This window comes from Anticarsia gemmatalis, chromosome 29, assembly GCF_050436995.1.
Source record: "Anticarsia gemmatalis isolate Benzon Research Colony breed Stoneville strain chromosome 29, ilAntGemm2 primary, whole genome shotgun sequence".
Lineage (NCBI taxonomy): Eukaryota > Metazoa > Arthropoda > Insecta > Lepidoptera > Erebidae > Anticarsia > Anticarsia gemmatalis.
In genome coordinates this window covers 2572597-2592796 of record NC_134773.1, presented here as the reverse complement: position 1 = coordinate 2592796, position 20200 = coordinate 2572597, and the positions used below count along the sequence as shown (strand labels likewise).

Sequence of the window (20200 nt, the reverse complement as noted above, 5' to 3'; positions counted from 1 at the left end):
TAGTTTCTAAATAAAATATTTGGATTTAAATGTGGTTTCAGTCAGAGATAGGTATTGTGTAAAAGAAAAAAAAATAAAATCGACCTGGAAACTCGGGAGTTAGGTCATATACTCGAAAGGTTAAATTCGAAAGATTTATATCTAGACTTGCGTCTCGACATTTCCAAAAAACGTGAAATAGAGTTTGAAAACTTAAAGTTCTAAAATAACAAGCTAACTGAGCAAATAGTAAGGATTTTAGTTATTAATCCACCTTTATTTCGTAAAATACTTCTATTTCCAAAAGTTGAATTGAAAATATAACTAGATACAACAACGACTTCAACAATTAAACCATCACCGATCATGCAAAAATTTATTAAAATTAATAAATAAAAATAAACATTCATCCAACAACACCGATAAGCAAATTAACTATTAAACTCAAAATAAAACAAAAAAGTAACAAGATCACCAAGATAATTACAGATTAAGAATTAAAATAACTATGCAAAAAAACATGGCGGTAAGCAACGGCACCGAGCATTCAGCCAACAAACCTTTCATCGCATCGGCAGTGCATTAATGTGTTGACTCGCCAGTTGTAAATTCCGTATTTTTTCTCCATACCCCCGATCCAGAAAGGGCATCTTAAATCATGGACGCGGCAACATCGGTCTGTTCTCGTATAGCCTCCTAGTTGCGAATACCTCGTCGCAGAAAAACCTTTTCCACACCATTTAGTCCCAGGAACTCTTAGTAACTCCATGGTATCACGTTTCATTCTACGGTGATATCAAATTTCTGAACGAATGTGACTTTCGATATTTGTAACGGTTGTCAATTTTTGATTAGTCATTGCAAATGAATAGCGAAAATATTTATTGAGTTTATCTGATTAAGGCCGACTTGAGGTGTTTTTAGAGGCCTGAGATTTAGATTAGTGAAAAATGTGGGCCAATGACTTGTATTTAGCTGTTGTAGTGTCATACGGTATTTTTTAATTTTAAATGCAAATTAAATATAGTTATTTTTGCGGTTTTTTATGGTCATAATAATTGTACATAAATATTTTCGTATCCGGAAATAAGAAATCAAAGTTTCTAATTAATTGAATAATTCAATTGAACACCGGTTGTTGATAACCAAACGTCAAATTAATTCAAATATCGATTCATCATTCGTTCGGAAACATTCTAACGATCACCCATCTCTTTTTTTATTTAACTTTTTAATTTCGGGCAAAGGTATTCAGTTCTTAATGACCTCTTCTTTATTTCATAATCTACGTGTTAAAAATATATGGACCACCAACGCGTTTTAAAAAAAGAACGTAAATATGGCGGGAGTTTAGTTGTAAATCCTTTATAGATCCCGAAGTGCTATAAAGATCTATAGATCGTTGCGTGAATGATCTATGGATCGCCGCGATTTTATTGCTTTATTGGGCCGTGGTATGAATAACAAATAACATTAATGACATTTTTGAGGTTACGAAATAGTTTTAAGTACTCTTACGTAATTGGAGTGCATTTTTTATTTTTGTAGCTTTCTGATTTCTGTTTAATATTAAAGAAACCGTAAACTAGTATATTTCTTTTGCAATGAAAGTCATAATTTTGTAATATTAAATCATTTTAAATTTTGTACTATAGTCTTTCGCACTGTCTCACGCGCTCTTAAAAAGTTGTTGAAACTTTTTACCTTAAAATAGAGGCTTTCAGAGCTACGGGACATTTGATTTGATAGTTCAAAAATTACTTAGATAAAATATCCTTTAAACACCACTATAAAAATAAATAACGTAATAATCAGATTATTTCACATCTAATCTTAATTAGGAGCATAATGGGACGTCCCTTCGCTTTTTCAAGAAATCGGGACATAAACTTTATGATATAGGACTATGATTACGAAAAAAACGACAGTAAAATTCAAAATATAACGACTCTTAAAATTTAAGTTATCCACTGACGGTTCTTACTGTATGTTTGACAGTAACTGTCAAAGAGAACCAGCAATGGATGTGGTGATATTTGAAATTGTGGTTCTAGATTTAAAATTTGAATGTCTTAGTGATGGGAAAACTACTGATGTTACTAATTGAAGTAATATGATATTTAGTTTTGGTTATTTTTAGTGGTTGTTCGAAATTTTATTTCTTTTTTAGAGGAGTCTTTACGTTTTGATTGTGGAAGAATTCTGATTTTGTAGTCGATCTCATGGCATCAATTTTGTCGTCTCATATATGAGTCGGACAAATTTAAAATGGTTATACCCAATACTAACAAGTACGCTGTCGCTTTTATGAGGGGAAAAATAGTGAAATGAAGACCTAGGTAGTTTTACCAGTTTTTGCAAAAGGTGGTAAATTTGATTTTAAAATAATTCCCTATAAGTAACTAAGGGTTGGAGGTTTCAGCCAATTTATTCGGATGATAATTTTGTCTGATAAAATGTCAAGGTTACCTATCAAATAAAAACATTTCATAGAATGACACCTGAAAGAAATATGTCAAAAAAATTTGTGTATTTACAGTGACTTTTGTAGAATTTTCAATGATATTTCAAATTATTACCACAAGAAAGCTTTTCAACAAACTGCTGTGTACAGAAGCCCCGTCACCACCACACACAACACGATCAAATCCTTACCTAAACTTTAAACTCAGTTTCACTACTACTGAATAAGTACCGGTTACCTTATCAGGAAGATTTTTGACAGCTTTTTTCAGAAATAGCTGTCAAAAATCTATCAGATAGGTAATCCGAAACTTATACGTAAGTGGTGAAACGTGTCGGCTTGTTTTATAGAAATTTAGGCGAGTATAAAACAGTCTTTACTAGATTTTATAAGCAGCTAGTTTTATACTACTTATATAGTAAAGGCTGTTTCAAATTCACCTAAATTACTCTAAAAAGCCATTAATAAAAAAAAAACAAATCCAAAAACCCTTTCGAAATTCAAATCTCAACTCCACCACTGCCAACATGACGTAAAAAATATAAAAAAAAACAGACCAAAAAGGCTGTTAACCAACCTCCTGTCACATCTGCAATGCGATATCGTATAAGGCCTATAGTTGAGGTACCCAAATCTTCGTTTGAACATGCCGATGTTGAATTTGCAGTGGTCATGGGACCTACAGCATTTGTCTTCTGCTGCATCTAGGCCGAGTTCCCCGTATTGAGCCGCTATGTGGCCAGCCCCGCACCATTTCGTGCCGGGTAGAATGAAATTTTCCCTGAGCGAGCGACGCGACCTGTTTTCAGGTTATACTAAATTTATTGGACGTATTGAAAAGAATAAAACCATTTTTTTTTATAAATTTAACGTAGTTTTGCGAACTCTCGATTTGGTTAGACCAGTGTAGATTGATGGTTAACCAAATTGAGCAGACAAACAGCGTTAAATTTAAAAAATTACCTAATTTCGTCATAATTCATGCTTCTTCGTCAAATAAAAAGTGAAAAAACAAGAAAATATCTTTACTACTTTTATTTAAACTATATATGTGAAAACAAAGATTAGTTTTTTTTGCCAATTTTATATGAAACTAACGAAGTATTGTTTCATAAAAAAGCTTTTTATCTAGGCTTTACGTATGAATAAACAGAAAACCTAAACTTTAACGTACTAAAATATTTGACTCGGAACATAAAAACAACGATATGTTACTGTAAAAGCCCGACCGGTGGTAAATCCTAAGATTTTCCGGTATAACCTAAGATTTACCAACTCGCAATGGTAAAAGTCCGAACAATTCTTTTATTTCGAACTTTTACCTATATTCACTTGATGATGTCGAGATGTCGCTCCTCCTACTGGGTGGTTAAAAAAAAATAACCACGAAGGCTAAGGTGGGAGCTTCGCTTCGCTCGCTCCCACCTTAGCCTTCTAACCTTGGGCATACCGACTAAAAACCTGACGGTGTTCCTTCAACTGTCACCATAAAGTGGCCAGGACGCGGTACCTCCGATTGGATACTCCGCGTCCTAACCTACCCATGTCGCTGTGCCCAAAACTCCTTCTTTATAACTATGTCACAGTATATAACTATACCGTGAAATAGTTATAAACATAGTTATGAAGGAGGATTTTTTTATATACCGTAACATAGTTTTTAAACTCCGGCTTGTTCGGACTTTTACCATTGAGAGTTGGTAAATCTTAGGTTTTACCGGAAAATCTTAGGATTTGCCACAGTTCGGGCTTTTACAGTAACAGATACAACAAAAAATGGTGGTTTTGATATAAAATTAATTACGAATGAAATGAATAATTGAATGAGTAATGAAGTGTTAGACAGGTATGAATGATAGAGTGAACGAAATGAACGAAATTCGCTTTCTAATGACGTGGTTTGGTGATGAGATAACAAACTTAAGTTTCGCAATAAATATAATAAATCCGTTCCGTTGTAGCACGCGCCACTCAACTTTGTGTGTCTGAATATAGCAGCAAGGAGGGACGAGGAAAGCATAAAATTAATCCAAGAGATGTAGACAAGGAGTGCAAGTGACTGAACAGAAGTAAGCTGTAGTTATTACGTCTCGTTCACTCGCACTACACACCTATGTTTATTGTTTTTGTCATGTCTTGCTCGCAGCGGCTTGTTGCTATATTCAGACACACAATGATAAATTGTGCGAACTATACAATGCAAGTGGGTCTTGAACGCGATGAAAATGTAAATATAACCCGACGTTTGCGTTAAACCCCCGGTTTCTGAGGAACATTTAGCGGTAGTTTATCTATTCAATAGCGTAGAAGCTCATATAAACAGTTTGAATAGATAAACTACCGCTAAATGTACCTCAGAAACCGGGCATAAGACCCCTTTATATACTAATAAGTGTTCAAGCCGCGATAGAAATAAAAAAATGTCCGTTCCGTTTGAAAATTTTGAAGATACGTGCGCCAAAAATGGTGTTTGTCGTGAAGAGGTCATTGAACTGAATGTACGAGTACCCGAAGTAATGAAACCATAGAGATGAGTGTCGTGATGTTTTTTTTTACAGTGATAGCTGTCATTTGAATACCTTGAACTGTGATAAAAAGTTTAAAAAAAGTGATAATTTTTACTTAATTAGTTAAGAAAAGTTCTCAATCCGCACTTGGCCAGCATGGTAGACTCAAGGCCTAACCTCTTCCTCATTAGGAAGGTTGAAAGTAATGGGTTAAAAAAGTTAAGAAAATATTTAATAAGTGTCAATTTTATGTAGAGTTTTTTGATATTTCTTCTGTGCATCTGTCAATATTAAAGACTTCTTCTCTCTATTGCTAGACATCTCAATTACTGTTCTTTTACATGAAATTTTATTATAGGTATAACATGAGAATAATAAATAAATTACAATATTAAGAAAAGATAGAGAAATATTTCTACTGTGCATCTTTCAATGTAAAAAATACTGCTAAATGTTTCATATTTGTCATAAACCATTTCGCAGTTTGAAAATTAATCTTGTTGATACTTTCGTCAATTTGACATTTCAAGGTGACGTCACATATCAGACTGACGTATTAACAAACATACAATCATGAGTCTGTTTTGTACACAAAGTTTTGGATTGACATTTATTACTAAATCTAATAGGTTTCTGCTAAATTTGGATTGTCGTTTTTCATGCATTTTAAGTGCAGTGACGCAGTTCAAGGTATTCAAATGACTTTACACAATTTTGTGTAGCATATATTTTTTTCATTGAAATAAAATGATTTTCCTGAATAATTCGATCTATACATGTCATTGCGTATTATCTTCTATGATTATAAAATACAATTGATACAAGTAGTGTCTGACATAGCCATACCCACTTCTAATATTATACGAAAATCATTTTATTTCAAACCAATTCGACTACTTCAGGTAACTTTGACAAAGTTTTACGAACAATATATACAAACACATATTGTAGTTTATCTACTATAATAATATCATTAAAACCAAAAAATGTATTTAGTATTACTCCGATTGAAAAGAAAAAAATAATGTCCAATAAATGGTACCTACAAAACCTTATTGTCAAAGTTTCCTGAACAACCAAAAATAACCCCAAGAAAAAACCTTTCATCATCAATACCTAGCAAAAGAGCCTTCCGTCTTATTTCTATTCTCCATCATATATGTTAGCTCCTCATGTCGTCTCAAGCACTCCATTTTAAGTTTATCATATTGCATCCAACTGGCTATATCTGGAGGCAAGCTCTCCCCATTCTTTAATATCCGAAAACTGACGTTCCCAAATCGTCTGTAAAACTTATCTTCTTCATCTAACTTTGGTTGTTTATTAATAATGCTGTAAATTTTCTCATCTAGAGCCGATTTTAGTTCGTTTCTTAATGTTTTTAGAAAATTTCTGGCTGTCCGTTCTTGGGTTACGTATTCGCAGTCTTGGACGGCGCCATTTTGTGAATATATCACTTGGATGAGATGGCGGCCGTCTGTCAGCTGGCGGAGTTTTAGGCCTTGTCTGGAACAAAGAAAAAGATGAAATTAATAAATAAAACTATGTATTGTAGTCACGCAAACGCCATTGCAGTCGGGTAAATAAAGTCATGTATTGGTTGGCAAAAGACAAGTCGATGCCGACTATGTTGTAGATGGAACGACGATCACACTGCTTACGTACTACCAGCGCGGAAAGACAAGATGCAGGATCTAGAAATTTGGAAGGAAAAAGGGGACTATAGCAATGGGACTGTAAACTGTAAAAGTTATCATGCAATTGGTTGAGCATTAAAAACAAAAAAGGATATAAGTTATTTTATCATTCAAAGAACGGATAATAAGGTAACCATGCCTGGCAATTGAACAAACAGTTTGCAAGACCAGCATTATGCAACGTATCCAACTTGATTTCAGTTCATGAGGTGGATTAAAGCCTAGCCAAATACTGCGAAAAGACCAAGTAATGAGTTCTCACAATTTCTGTAGTTAAAAATACTCCAAAATGTGCAACATCAAAGTGCTGTCTTAACTAAGTGATGTGTCCAGAGCGTCGCGGATTCAATTACAGCAAACATGCTTTATGACTTCCTCGAGCCCTTCCGTGTCTGGTTAACGAAATGTTATTATAATTATTTATATTATTGTCCTTTTATGTGATTTATTAATTAATTTGAAAGCGAAATTGGAGTTCAATTCCCATAATCAGCAGCACACTATACGTAACACTTTGTTTCTCACCCTCTTCTATATGGAACTTTCATTGGAAATGGCGAAACGCGGGTGTATTTATTCTGCCCACATCTTAAGGCGATCTTTGTAACAGGAGAGATATGATATAACATACTTTTTTTTGTTTTGACCTGTCTCGTTTTGAATATACTTCTAGACCTGAAAATTTACTGTTGATACTGAGGGGCATCTAATTATCGATTCAGAGACAAGGATAAGCATATCTTGAGTCATTTTTATTACGTAACTAGCTAACCCGCGCAACTTCGCTTGCGTCACATAAGAGAATCATAATTTTCCCCGTTTTTGTAACATTTTTCACTGGTACTCTGCTCCTATTGGTCATAGCGTGATGATATATAGCCTATAGCCTTCCTCGATAAATGGGCTATCTAACACTGAAAGAATTTTTGAAATCGGACTAGTAGTTCCCGAGATTAGCGCGTTCAAACAAACAAACAAACAATCAAACAAACAAACTCTTCAGCTTTATAATATTAGTTTAGATTCGATAGTATGTTGTATTAAAATAAATTTCTGGACGTGTTTTCATAGCAACTTGACAAAAAAGCCGAATTTCTTTTGTTTCTTCTTTTGATATCAAGCAAAATACTTTTAACAGCCTATTATCAATTTTATCGCTCCACACTACCATCGAAGTTAATAAATTAAGACAAAACATAGTTTCGATACTAAACTTACTTAACGTCTCCAGCTGACTTTAAGTGCAACCTCTGACCACTTGTCAATCAAGTTGGGGATATAATGCAGCTAATAGTGTAATACAATGTTGGGAAACACTAATTAGTTTGATAAAATATAGTGGGATAGATCAGATATCTTGATTTAGAAGCATGTAGGACTGGTCTAGTTTGGCTTTTTTGAGGTTATAAGTTTTGTATTCTTCGCTAGAAAATCAGACATAGTCAGATGTTTTTCAGATCAAAGCTACCTATTTTTAGTTTTGTTTTATGAATCCAATTTTTGTTTCTTAAATGGCTCATTTATCGTGGCAACGCTTGTAACGTTGCTGAGATGCGAAAGTATACTATATTGTAATAATATGACCATAATTATGACAATGACATGATACCCCAATTTAGGACTACTACGATCAATATTAATTGATCTATTTCGAGTATAGACATTGAACCTTCCACCCCAATACCAAAATTAAATAAACTTTTCAATCTCATTGCCTACCAATATTTACAGTCAATTTAACCTAACCACAATAAATCTAAGGCAGTTTAAAATGGTACAATTTATAATTATTTCGACACATGGCTATTTGTACTAAAGTATTGACAGAATTGTCGTGTCAATGAAGTGTAAGTAACATGACAATCGAGGGATATATTCCCCTTATAAGTGGAATCTCACTTTGGACAGATTTGACCATAAACTTTCGACCCTATAAAGTGCAAAAAATAAATTCACCCTAATTTTATTAGAACCATCTTTGTAGAGTAAATTTTCTATATTTAAATCGATATAGTATTTATTGGAATATTCTATATTTAAACAACTTTATTTGAAAATTATATAATATTAAAAAATATATAAATTTATATAAAAAGGAGTCATACTAAAGAACTTCCTATGTCAAACGTTTTTGCATAAAAAAATAACCTCAAACGTTAAAAAAATCATGACATTCGGCCTGCTTTAAAAACTAACTGGCCTCATATCTACCAGCTATCTATGGTGGTTAGTAATAATTGATAGTGCATCAATCCGAGTGTGTGTATGTACTGCACCCTTGTGACGTCATCTCTAGGGAAATAGTAATTGCCACTCCCTGGGTTATGCACTTTTTATTATATCTGATGTTTAATTCTATTTGGTTACGAGAGTGAATTTATTACAATAGGGAGCTTTTTTAACAGTTTATTAAAGGTAGACCAATCTACCAAATGTATATTATACTATGTGATGTACCCACTATGGTCTAAAGACACCTCTTAAATTAATTACCAAAGTGACCCCTATAATTCCCAGTACAGTCAAGAAGTAGTAACTAAATAATTTTTCAAAAACATAGTATGAATAAAATCACTTAACTTGTAAACGGTTAAACATACAATTACATCATTGCATTATTAACAATTTCAAATAGTATGCCTCGGTTTACACTTCTTAATAAATTTGCGTCAATTAGCTTATCAGTTGGTTATCTGATAATTATTTTCTTATATTTTCGGTCACTATGTTTCGGGCAGATTATTATCTATAAGTCGTGAAAATGGCCCTTACAGTTTACACTCGTATAAAAAAACGCTATTGAATAGATAAACCACCGCTAAATGTACACAGAAACCGGGGGTAAGTTGAATAATCTATCTAACTTTTATTCAGTCGATAGATTACTATCTAACCATAGTTACTTACAGCCTACTATAGTTAGGCATGTGTGCTCAAAGATTAAGTGCAAGCGTTCGTCTGCGGCCGAGTGTTTATTTTTTAGATCACGACCGAAGGGGATGGAAGGGTTCGAGTTTGAAAACGACAGAGTTTTAACTGAAGTCATTTTGTTTTGAAGTTTTTGGATGAAAAGAGTACTATTTTAAAGTGAAATATAGGTCTTCTAGGTCTTGAAAATGTTCTAAGTAAAGTAAAATTAGAATAGCCGAAGGGAATGGAAGGGTTCGAGTTTGAAAACGACAGAGTTTTAACTGAAGTCATTTTGGTAGGTGGTTTTTTGGATGAAAAGAGAACTATTTTAAGGCGATATTTTGGTACTACTAATAAGAATGTATTTAATAAATAAAATTATAATAAATTGAAGCCGTTAATGTCCCACTGCTGGGCAAGGGTCTTCTCCCGTAATGAGGGAGGGGTTAGACCTTGAGTCCACCACGCTGGCCAAGTGCGGGTTGGGGACTTAGGAAATAAAATTTGAAAAATACGTCAGTGGTACCTTGTCTGACCTGGGAATTAAACCTGTGATTGTGTGATCAGCAGTCGTCGTAAATTGTAGCTGTATTAGTGTCTATATAAGTCATGAAGGTCCCACTGCTGGGCAAGAGTTTCCTCCATGGATGAATAAAAGGCTCAAAGTCCATCATGCTGGTCAAGTGGGGTTGTAGAAGCACTCTCGAGCATGCAAGGTTGCTTCACAATTAGAACAAGTGATATTTTTTTTCTATTACACACATAACTTATGAATATCATTTTCTAGATTTTCAACACCCACTTTCGCTCGATTTTTATCAAAAATTTACTTTTATATACCCAAATCAGGAATCAAACCTGCCACCATCCCCATCAAAAGCCATACTTATAAATCAGTTAGTTGATATACTATCGTGTAACGCGATTAGCGCGAGTACCCCAAGTACAGTCGCGCACAAATTGGTATAAATAACTATTATAATATCGACACGTCCCTAGAGAGTTATGATGCTTTGATCTGTACAGTCGACGGCAGAATCACTTATGCCCGGCTTCTGAGACACATTTAGCGGTAGTTTATGTATTCAAACTGTTTTTTTATGTGAGTTTAAACGCTTTTGAATAGATAAATGACTGCTAAATGTACCTCAGAAAACGGGGGGTTAGTAAGAGAAATATACGTAGTGTGACAGAGATAAAACTTTTGATAATTATAACCTTTTCTCGCAACATCGCCTATGAATAAAGTTTTCAAGTTTTTAGATGTAATTTCAAAAAGAAAATTGTAATTTATAGTTTGTTGTTAGGCTAGGAATAACGAGAAAAAGTAGGTATGTGAACTCGTATGTAAAAGCGAAAATAATGATAGATTTTATTCCTCTCTTCTTAATTTACAATCGCTGTTATAACCCGTTGCATTACATGATTATAGTATTATTGTACAAGTCGCGAGAGTTTAACATAGATTTCAATCTGAAAAATAGCTTTTAGTTTCAGGAACTAAAAAAAGTACGTATAACGAATATAAAATTTCAATCTATAACAAAGAAAAAAGTCAGAAATATTAGGCCAGGGAAAAGTCTTTTCGCATTATAGTATGTATGAACTTGTAATGAAATCTCTTTGGCTTCAAGAATCACAAGTGAGTAGGTACACGGTTCATTAGGTCACTTTTAGTGAGCTCGTGAGGTACCCAAATATCGAGCTTTCTTGTGTAGAGAAAAGATTTTATTACAAGTTCATACATACTATAATGCGAAAAGACTTTTTCCCCGACCTAATATGTATACACATAATTTCAATCACACTATCGCCAACACTTTTGCACAAGCCAGTACATAAATAAGTCGTTACGAGCACCGCGAATGTGCTAAATGAACCGTGTCTGTCGAGTGTACGGGGGCCGCTAGTTAGGGGATAGTGGTGGTTTATTTATACTAACAAAACTGTAGGTGCATTTCGATGCTGTTTGGGATGTTAATTGTCTCTTGGTTTTATGGTGAAGGAAATCTAAGAAAAAATTGTGTTTTTATTTTTTGGTGGAGAAAATTTGAGTTTTTTTTGTATTGTGTGGATTTTGACAAAAATTGGATCTAAAGTGGAACTTACAGCCAAATTAATTAGTTTAAGTTAATAAAATTGTGTAGGAATTGTGCGAACGACTGGTACTAGTATCGATGACAATCTTAATAGACCACTTAATAAATATTTCCGCCGTTTCAGTCTATCTATTTTCGAGAAAAAGCTCTAAAAGAAGGATTTCCACGATATAAAAAAATATATATATATATATATAATGTCAAAAAAAAATACATAGCGATCTAGCTCCGAGTGACAAAACAATGCCTGCCGAAGATTCTAGAACACAACTAATTATTTCGGACTGTACTACTATTAAAATCAAAACTTTATTTATTGACTACTATTTCATCCCTCAATATCTATGAATTCTAAACTAAATCAACAAAAAAATCCATCTTGAAAAAGCAAAATAAAACTGAACGAAAACAAGAAGCTCTTAAACATTGAGTACAGCGCCATCTATACAGTGGCGAGTTAATCTTTATTGCTTGCACCGCAGACGGATTGTGGCGGGACTCTACTCCTACTACGCTTGATACTTTTTAGTTTAAGATTATTTGAGTGCTTGGGTATTTTGGATTAGTATTTTTTATTGGGAGAAAGAGATAGAAGCTTATTAAAGTTTTTAGACATGATTATAATAGTAGTTTCGTAATAAAATTATTAATGTTAAAACCTTCTCAACCATATAAGATCAAATCACTATCATGCTGCTGAGGAAGGGTCTCCTTTGGAGGAGATTCTTTACTGGTCTGTAATGGTCTTTAGTGCACTACACTAGCCAAATATTTGTTCGAAACAGCTATTTTCTTGACCATTTTTTTGAAGAAATGGCTGCCTAATGGCTCTAATTTGGATACTTCTTCAGCAAGCACCTAAATTTTTCTATTTTCGAATGATTACTACGGTTTTCATGGTGGAAATGGATGAGTAGAATAATGCAATTAAGCTCTTAGCCGAGGACGGGATAACGCTTGAACATAGTGACTCATAGACTAGCGATAAAATTCAATATTTTCTTTGCTGAGATAGGGGGGGAGAAGAGGACCTAATGTGGTTACAACAGCACGTTAAAACACTTAAAATAAATTTTACGAGGTTTGTTCTACCTCCTAACCCATCCTTGAATCCACTGTTTTACCAAACGTTGACCCACATCTATACCAAAACAATATCTCTCTCTAGTCGTTTAGCATAAGAATGTGAACAGAATCAAAATGTCTTAGAAACAATACTATAACACTAATCGGTGAAGTACGGCGCACGCGCTCGACGACATTCCTTGCGTGTCTGCTGTACAGCTAGTTAGTTTGCTAATTGTTGTATAGATAGAAATGGTTTCAATAATCTATCGTTAGTAGCCGTGTCGTATAGGTCGGTACCTCCCACGCAAGTGGTTGCAGATTCGAACACGAGGCAACGAAGTTATGTGTGTATAATAAATAATTATCATTTGTTCCAACGGTGAAGGAAAACATCATGATGTAATCTTCCATGCCTGAGAGTTCTTTAGAACAGTTCTGGAAGGTATGGATAGTCCCCAACCCGCATTTAGCTAGCGTGGTGGACTCAAAGCCTAACCCCTCTCTCACTACGGGAGGAGTCCCTTGCAGAACAATGTACGTCTAGTCATGCCAACTAATTTATTCATACTAATGCGAAAGTCTGTCGGTCTGTTGTGCTATTACGCCTGAGCCGCTGGATCGAATTTGATGAAATTTGGCATGAAGATAGTTTAAAATCCGGGCCGAAAGGTATGACACTCAGTTTTTGAAAAATAATCCCCTTAACAGCCGATGTAGGTGAAGAAAGTTTGTATGGGAATGGACTGGCATTTTACATAATACTATACAATTTTAAAACAGTCATAATATTATGTTCCTGGTACATTAGCAAGTCTCACTTTACATTTTAAACGTTCAACTCCGTACTTAAGCGACGCGTGAAGTTTTATAGCATCCTGAACAATGGCGTACTAATATTTAGTACCACATCAAAATCGGTCCAGTGATTCTTGGGATTAGGAACAGACCAACAGGCGGCTTGGACAGCTTTGATGTAGTACGCCGAAGTAACTTGTAACCATGGTCCTTCTTCGTCTTATCGTATGGTTAGTGGTCAACCTAGTGTTAAAGTTGTTCAAGCTGCCCGAAGATGGCTTAACGACAATTATCTTAATAACAACAACCGGGATTGATTTTTTACGTGCTCTTTACTCCGAAGCACGGAGACGCCCAGTTTAAATACCAATTCGCGGTCCCCCATCTATGGTATGACCGCGGCAAGAGATGCTTAACTAACAGACCGTTTGCCGTCGTAATGTTTGTCGGTTTTTGTACAAATAAGATACTACCCAGACAAAAAAAAATCATAAAGTTTCTTATTTTCTAAAATATAAAAAACTAAATATTAATGTGCACTGCAATAATTCTTGTCTAAGGAGTTGGTATTTTTTGTAAGAATTATGCTCAAATGGCAAGCGGAGTCGAGGGTCAAAGCTAGTATTTAATAAATCGAGTTTTACTCAAACTTTTGTCGGCATCGATACATCATTAATTCATTTTGGATCTTGTTCGTTTTTGACTGATAGCTTTCTTAACGGCCAGTCGTGTTCAAAATCATTTGTTGGAATGCTATATAATCTATGGTTCGTTTTTTTTTCAATATGGCGCTCGAGAAAGGCTTTCGATGTTATTTTTGAGTTTATTAATTTTGAATTGTGTTTCGGATGTAAGTTATCTAAAGATTGATAATTAATTTATTTGATGATGTTTGAAATGTTAACTAAAATTAGGCACTAGTTTAATGATGCTGATCATGCATGATCACAATAATCTAAAGAATAATAAAAATCTTGCAGAAAGGTTAGGTGCGTAGTACTCGTAACCGGCGCGGCGGTCCTGTATGACACCATGTATGTATACATGTGAATGAGGCAAGGGAAGTTTGTAAGGATCGTACCAAGTGACGTTCTTTGGTCTCTGCCTTTGCCTACGGGAAAAAAGCGCGAAGATGTGGTGAATGAAATATACCCACGTTTGGCCATTGCCTATTAACAATTTTAGATCCATGTATTTTGACAAACTCCGGACTACTATTGATAAGAATTTAATATAAATTAGAAATTGACTAATAGCTTTGTCCGACCTAGTAATCGAACCTGGAACCTAGTATACCAATCAGATACACTACCGACCACACCAAAGACACACTAATTCATTGTAATATTACTAGTTTCATTCACAAAACCTATTACTAATAAATCATCGGAACGAAGTATTTCGACACCGGTAGCCGTATAGCGTGATCATTACGGCGTCACTTTAGAGCAGGGGTTCCCAAACCTTTTCTTAGTCCGGGACCACTATGTATGTATATTAAAAATAAAGTGTAGTAATCATCCTGAAAATTTATAATTTTAAAGTCATTCGCGGACGATATTATGACTCCCGCGGACCACTAGTTGGGAACCGCTGATGTATGTGAATGAGGCAAGGGAAGTTTGTAAGGATCGTACCAAGTGGCGTTCTTTGGTCTCTGCGTTTGTCTACGGGAAAAGCATATAAATGAGACTGACTGACCAATCTTTGTCTGACCTAGTAATCGTACCCAGACCTAGTATACCAATCAGATACACTACCGACCACGCCAAAGACACACTATTTCCTAGTAAATTGAATACTAGTTTCATTCATAAAACTCAAATTACTAATAAATCATCGGAACGAAGTGTTTCGACACCGGTAGCCGTATAGCGTGATCATTACGGCGTCACCTCACAGGTATGGCAGCCTGAGGCTACAGTCAAGTGGGTAACGGTAGCTTTACTTGGGATAACTATTACTTTCTACTTAATAAAGGCATTATTTTTGTGTGTAAGTAAATGTTAATTTTTCTTAAATTTTTTGTTTTAGGTGAAAGAAAACATCGTGATGAAATCTTGCATGTCTAAAAATTTGTTCAATACATTTATTGAGGGCATGCAAAGTCCCCAACCCGCATTTGGCCCGCGTGGTGGACTCAAGGCCTAACCCTTCCCACATTACGGTAGGAGATCCTTGCCCATCAGTGGGACATTAATGGGTTAAATTTATTTATCTATTAGTTTAAGGTAAAGGACAACATTGTGATGAAGCTTAGCATTTCTGAGAGTTTTTGAAAGACAGTTCTTGAAGGGATGAAAAGTTCCCAACCTACACTTGGTCAGTGTGGTGGTCTAAACGGGTCTATCCCACTAGTCCCGTTGAGTTGTCCCGTGACGGGACAACTGGCACTATTTTGTCCCAGTTGTCCCGTGGCGGGACAAGTGACACTGTTTTGGTGCCAGTTGTCCCGTTGCAGAAAAATCACGGGACTAATGGGACAGATGGAAGGGTCAAACCAACTGGTTCCATTGAGTTGTTGTGTGACAACAGGTACTTGGTACTTTGGTAAGATAGTAGATGATGAATTGTACGCTATATCATATCATATTATTTGTTTGTCCTTTCCATCTCGGGACTATGGAGTTCCGGACTTTTGGAAGGCATGCGTCCCCACGCACGAAGCAAACTCGCAGAGACCCTTTTAGACAGTTTTAGTATAACAATGATGTAATGGGACACAATTCGGTAACTATCCCTGTGTACACTTTGAATATTATTATTAAGATATTGGTTTAAATACCTTTGGTTTTACAATTTATCTACACAAGTATAGTGCATATTCCATTTGAGATATCTACCCTTGTTAAAATGTACTAGTTTGCATAACGTCTGCTATCTTACCAAAGTACCAAGTACCTGTTGTCACACAACAACTCCATGGAACCAGTTGGTTTGACCCTTCCATCTGTCCCATTAGTCCCGTGATTTTTCTGCAACGGGACAACTGGCACCAAAACAGTGTCACTTGTCCCGCCACGGGACAACTGGGACAAAATAGTGCCAGTTGTCCCGTCACGGGACAACTCAACGGGACTAGTGGGATAGACCCGTCTAAACGCCTCAATCTTATTTGAGTAGGAGATTCTAGCCCAGCAATGGGGTAACCTAGTAGATTAAATAAGTATTATGTTAAAGGCAACCTGCGCCTTAACGTTGAACGGAATAATATGCAAAATGTTATTATTCAAAGTAACAGGTCTTAAGCGCGATTGAAAATTAAAGGTTAGAATACCTTATTTGTTTACCCGACGTTTCGATCTAATTACATCGACCGTGGTCACGGGAAAATGAGAAATGTTTTCAACTTTTTCATGGGTAAATAATTTACATTAAAAAAATTCAATTCAACAGTTTTTTTGTAGAAGTATATGAATCCGAGATTCGTAACGCAGTAGTCGTAACTAAAACAGCAAGAAAATGTCCGCATTTAAAATGAATTGAGATAGATAAGACTATTTTTTTTATTGGTTGTAAATTTTCTAGGCGAAGACGCGGGAGTAAGTTAGTATGGACAACATACATCTAGTTGCTCAGTCAATAACCTGATCTAGTTTTCAAACCGGTTCAAAATAACTAGCGCAATTACAATCAAACACTATTTTAAACGATAACAAAAAATCTATAATACTTTTTCTAATGACTTCTTTCAACACCGGAAATGGCAAGCGTGATCGTATTATTGTCTATGGCGAGCATAGACACCGTGGCAAAACAATTATGTTTTTATTAACGAATGATTCACGCGGGCAAAAACATTTTAGGCGGACCGTTGTACTGTGGAGCGGTATAATGCTGCTTAGCTTTTCTTTTCCTCGTATGGTTAGTGGTCAACCTAGTGTCAAAGTAGTTTAATTATTTAAGTTTTTGAGTTGACGAAAAACATTTTATCTAATAAATAGGGCTGAATTGAAACGTGCCTTTGAAAACAAGGAGATACTCAACTGAAACTTAGCGGCTATTTTGAGGGTTCTTTCTAGATAATTGGTATACAAATCAATTCTTCTGCCTGATTTACCAGACAAACGTTTCGCTTCACAGATGGCGATTTCATTCATTGTAACAAGAAAAAATATATGGATGAAAGAACTTTACATTACATTTACTAAAAAAAAAAATTCTGGTACTATATTGACAAAACAATCCAATATTGCAAAAATGATACATTAGCAAACAAAAAATAAACAATTGTAAACCAGAAGCGCCATTTTAACCGCCACAACAAAAGTTCAAAGCTCTCGAAAAGTTTTTGTCAAACTTTTTCTGTTATCGTCCGAGCGATCTTTGATTTTACCTGCTAACTACTGATATTTCGATATACACGTTTTACATTGCTGGTTTTACTAGACAGTAGTATTACTACAATCATTTAGATACATCAATGGATGGTGTACAATTTTGATAAGTTGTGTTTAGAACCTGCAAATTACTAGTTCTTCGATCTACACGTTTTACATTTCTGGTTTTGCTTCACAGTTGTATTATAACAATCATTTAGATACATCAATGGATGGTGTACAATTTTGATAAGTTGTGTTTACGAGTGAAGGTAACACAGTTGACAAATTAGGATCGAGTGGCTATTTATATCGGTTCAATTCAATGGGATGACTTTAAAATATGTGCGATACTTATTTTAGAAGAACAGATGGTTGATTTTTTGTGGTTTAAAAAAGTAATGCTAAACTTTTATGTCCCAATGTTGGGCATGGGTTTCTTTACATTATGAGAAAGTTCGCCTAAAGTCAGAACTTGGGACTTCGTTGTCAGCGGTCATTTATTCATTAGGTTCTCATTGGGAAACCAAGACAGTTATTTAAAAACACGCTGTTTGTTTGAAAACTTTGTAAAAGTTACAAATAAAATATTGATTACTTGAAGTATACACAGTTGCTGGTCACTAATCATCAGTAAATGATTATTGAGTTAATTTAACTTAACGTGCGAATATTCCATAGATGGGTGACCGCTTAGTTTTATTTTTAAAAAGTATCGTACTTCTGAGGCAATGATAAAAGTCGCTTTCGATCGTCTACAATTAATTTGACAGTCGTTAAGCCGTGTAAGCCTTCGGATGACTTTAAGAAATTTGATACTAAGGTGACCAGTAACCATAAAAAATATTTTTTAATTTGACCCATTACTGTCCCACTGCTGGGCAAAGGCCTTCTCCTTGAATGGATATAGGGTTTAGGCCTAAAGTCCACAAGAGCGTGTTGGATTTATAATGAAAACATACTTTGGAAAAATAAAAATGAGTATATAAAAAAATATTTATTTAAATAATTAGTTAAACAGGCTTCAAACGTATCATATCACTTAAATACTCAAAACTAGCGACATTAAAATCCCCAGAGTGCGCGCCAAAACTGGAATCCATTTTGTAACTTTGACGTTTGAACCAACATGGCGGCTCCTAATCTTGTTGTCTTGTTTCAGAGTGAGCTTTGAGAAGCTTTGTTTTGGTCACTGGCTACTGTAGTTATGCTGGCTGTTTGAAGTGTACGTTTCATGTACTTGAGGTATAGATTTTGATGGGTGAATGGAAAATTTGAAGGGTGATTTAATTGGACAAGTCACACACGGTTATTTGATTCCAAACTAAGCAGAGCTTGTACTATAGTTACCTAATAACTGATAAACATATTTATATACTTCTAAATATATACGTATATACATATTGTATACGTACATTAACAACCAAGCCCAGAACAGATACTCATGCTCATCACACAAGTATTTGTCCCGGGTGGGATTCGAACCCGCCACACGCGGCGCTACGGTTGACCACTTTAACTACTGCGCCAAACACTTTGAGTGCGTCACGCGTCTTAGTATCTTCATCATCGTGGACCGGTAACGTACCCAGAATACTGGCAGCATAACAACTTTACCGTTGATATATTATATTATTAGGTCGGTTAAAAGTCTTTTCGCATTATAGTATGTATGAAATTGTAATAAAATCTTTTCTCTACACAAAAAAGCTCGATATTTGGGTACCTCAGCTCACTGAAAGAAACCTAATGAACCGTGTACTCATTTGTGATTCTTGATGCCAAAGAGATTTTATTACAAGTTCATACATACTATAAAGCGAAAAGACTTTTTCCCCGACCTAATATATATATTATATCCAGGGTATGTCCATGATTGTTTCAGCAGTAACTCATTGAGCTCATAAGGGGCGATATCTTAAAATCTGTCAGTTGCTGAACACTTAACAGCACAAAGTTCACTCTTGTACAGCCACTAACGCGCAATTGGTGTTAATTGAACTGCGCACGCTATGTGTCGAGCGTATATAAGGATGGTAACTTTCGAAATGTCTTAAAGTAATTTTTGAATTGTCTGAGCAAATTTTAATTTGTAAGATCTATACTAATATTATAAAGCTGAAGAGTTTGTTTGTTTGTTTGTTTGAACGCGCTTATCTCAGCAACTATTGGTCCGATTTGAAAAATTCTTTCAGTGTTAGATAGCCCATTTATCGGTCTCACTACGGCCATTAGGAGCGGAGTAGCAACGAAAAATGTTACAAAAACGGGGAAAATTTTGACCCATTCTCTTAGGTGACGCAAGCGAAGTTCCGCGGGTCAGCTAGTCTCACACAAAAGACTGATCGACAGAGAGGAACAA

General features: G+C 35.2%; 1 protein-coding gene across 2 annotated transcripts in view; it reads right to left on the bottom strand.

Moving 5' to 3' along the window:
* The window catches only part of LOC142985240 (uncharacterized), a 75530-nt gene that overhangs the window by 15260 nt on the left and 40070 nt on the right, over positions 1-20200 (bottom strand). The window contains exons 3-4 of one of the 2 annotated variants that reach the window (XM_076133283.1): positions 6067-6456; positions 3021-3242 (exon numbers count right to left, since the gene is read on the bottom strand). In XM_076133283.1, coding sequence (XP_075989398.1) covers positions 3021-3242; positions 6067-6456 — 612 coding nt within the window. Of the gene's footprint in view, positions 1-539; positions 765-3020; positions 3243-6066; positions 6457-20200 lie in introns of both variants that reach the window. The other variant, XM_076133282.1, reaches the window with a different exon arrangement.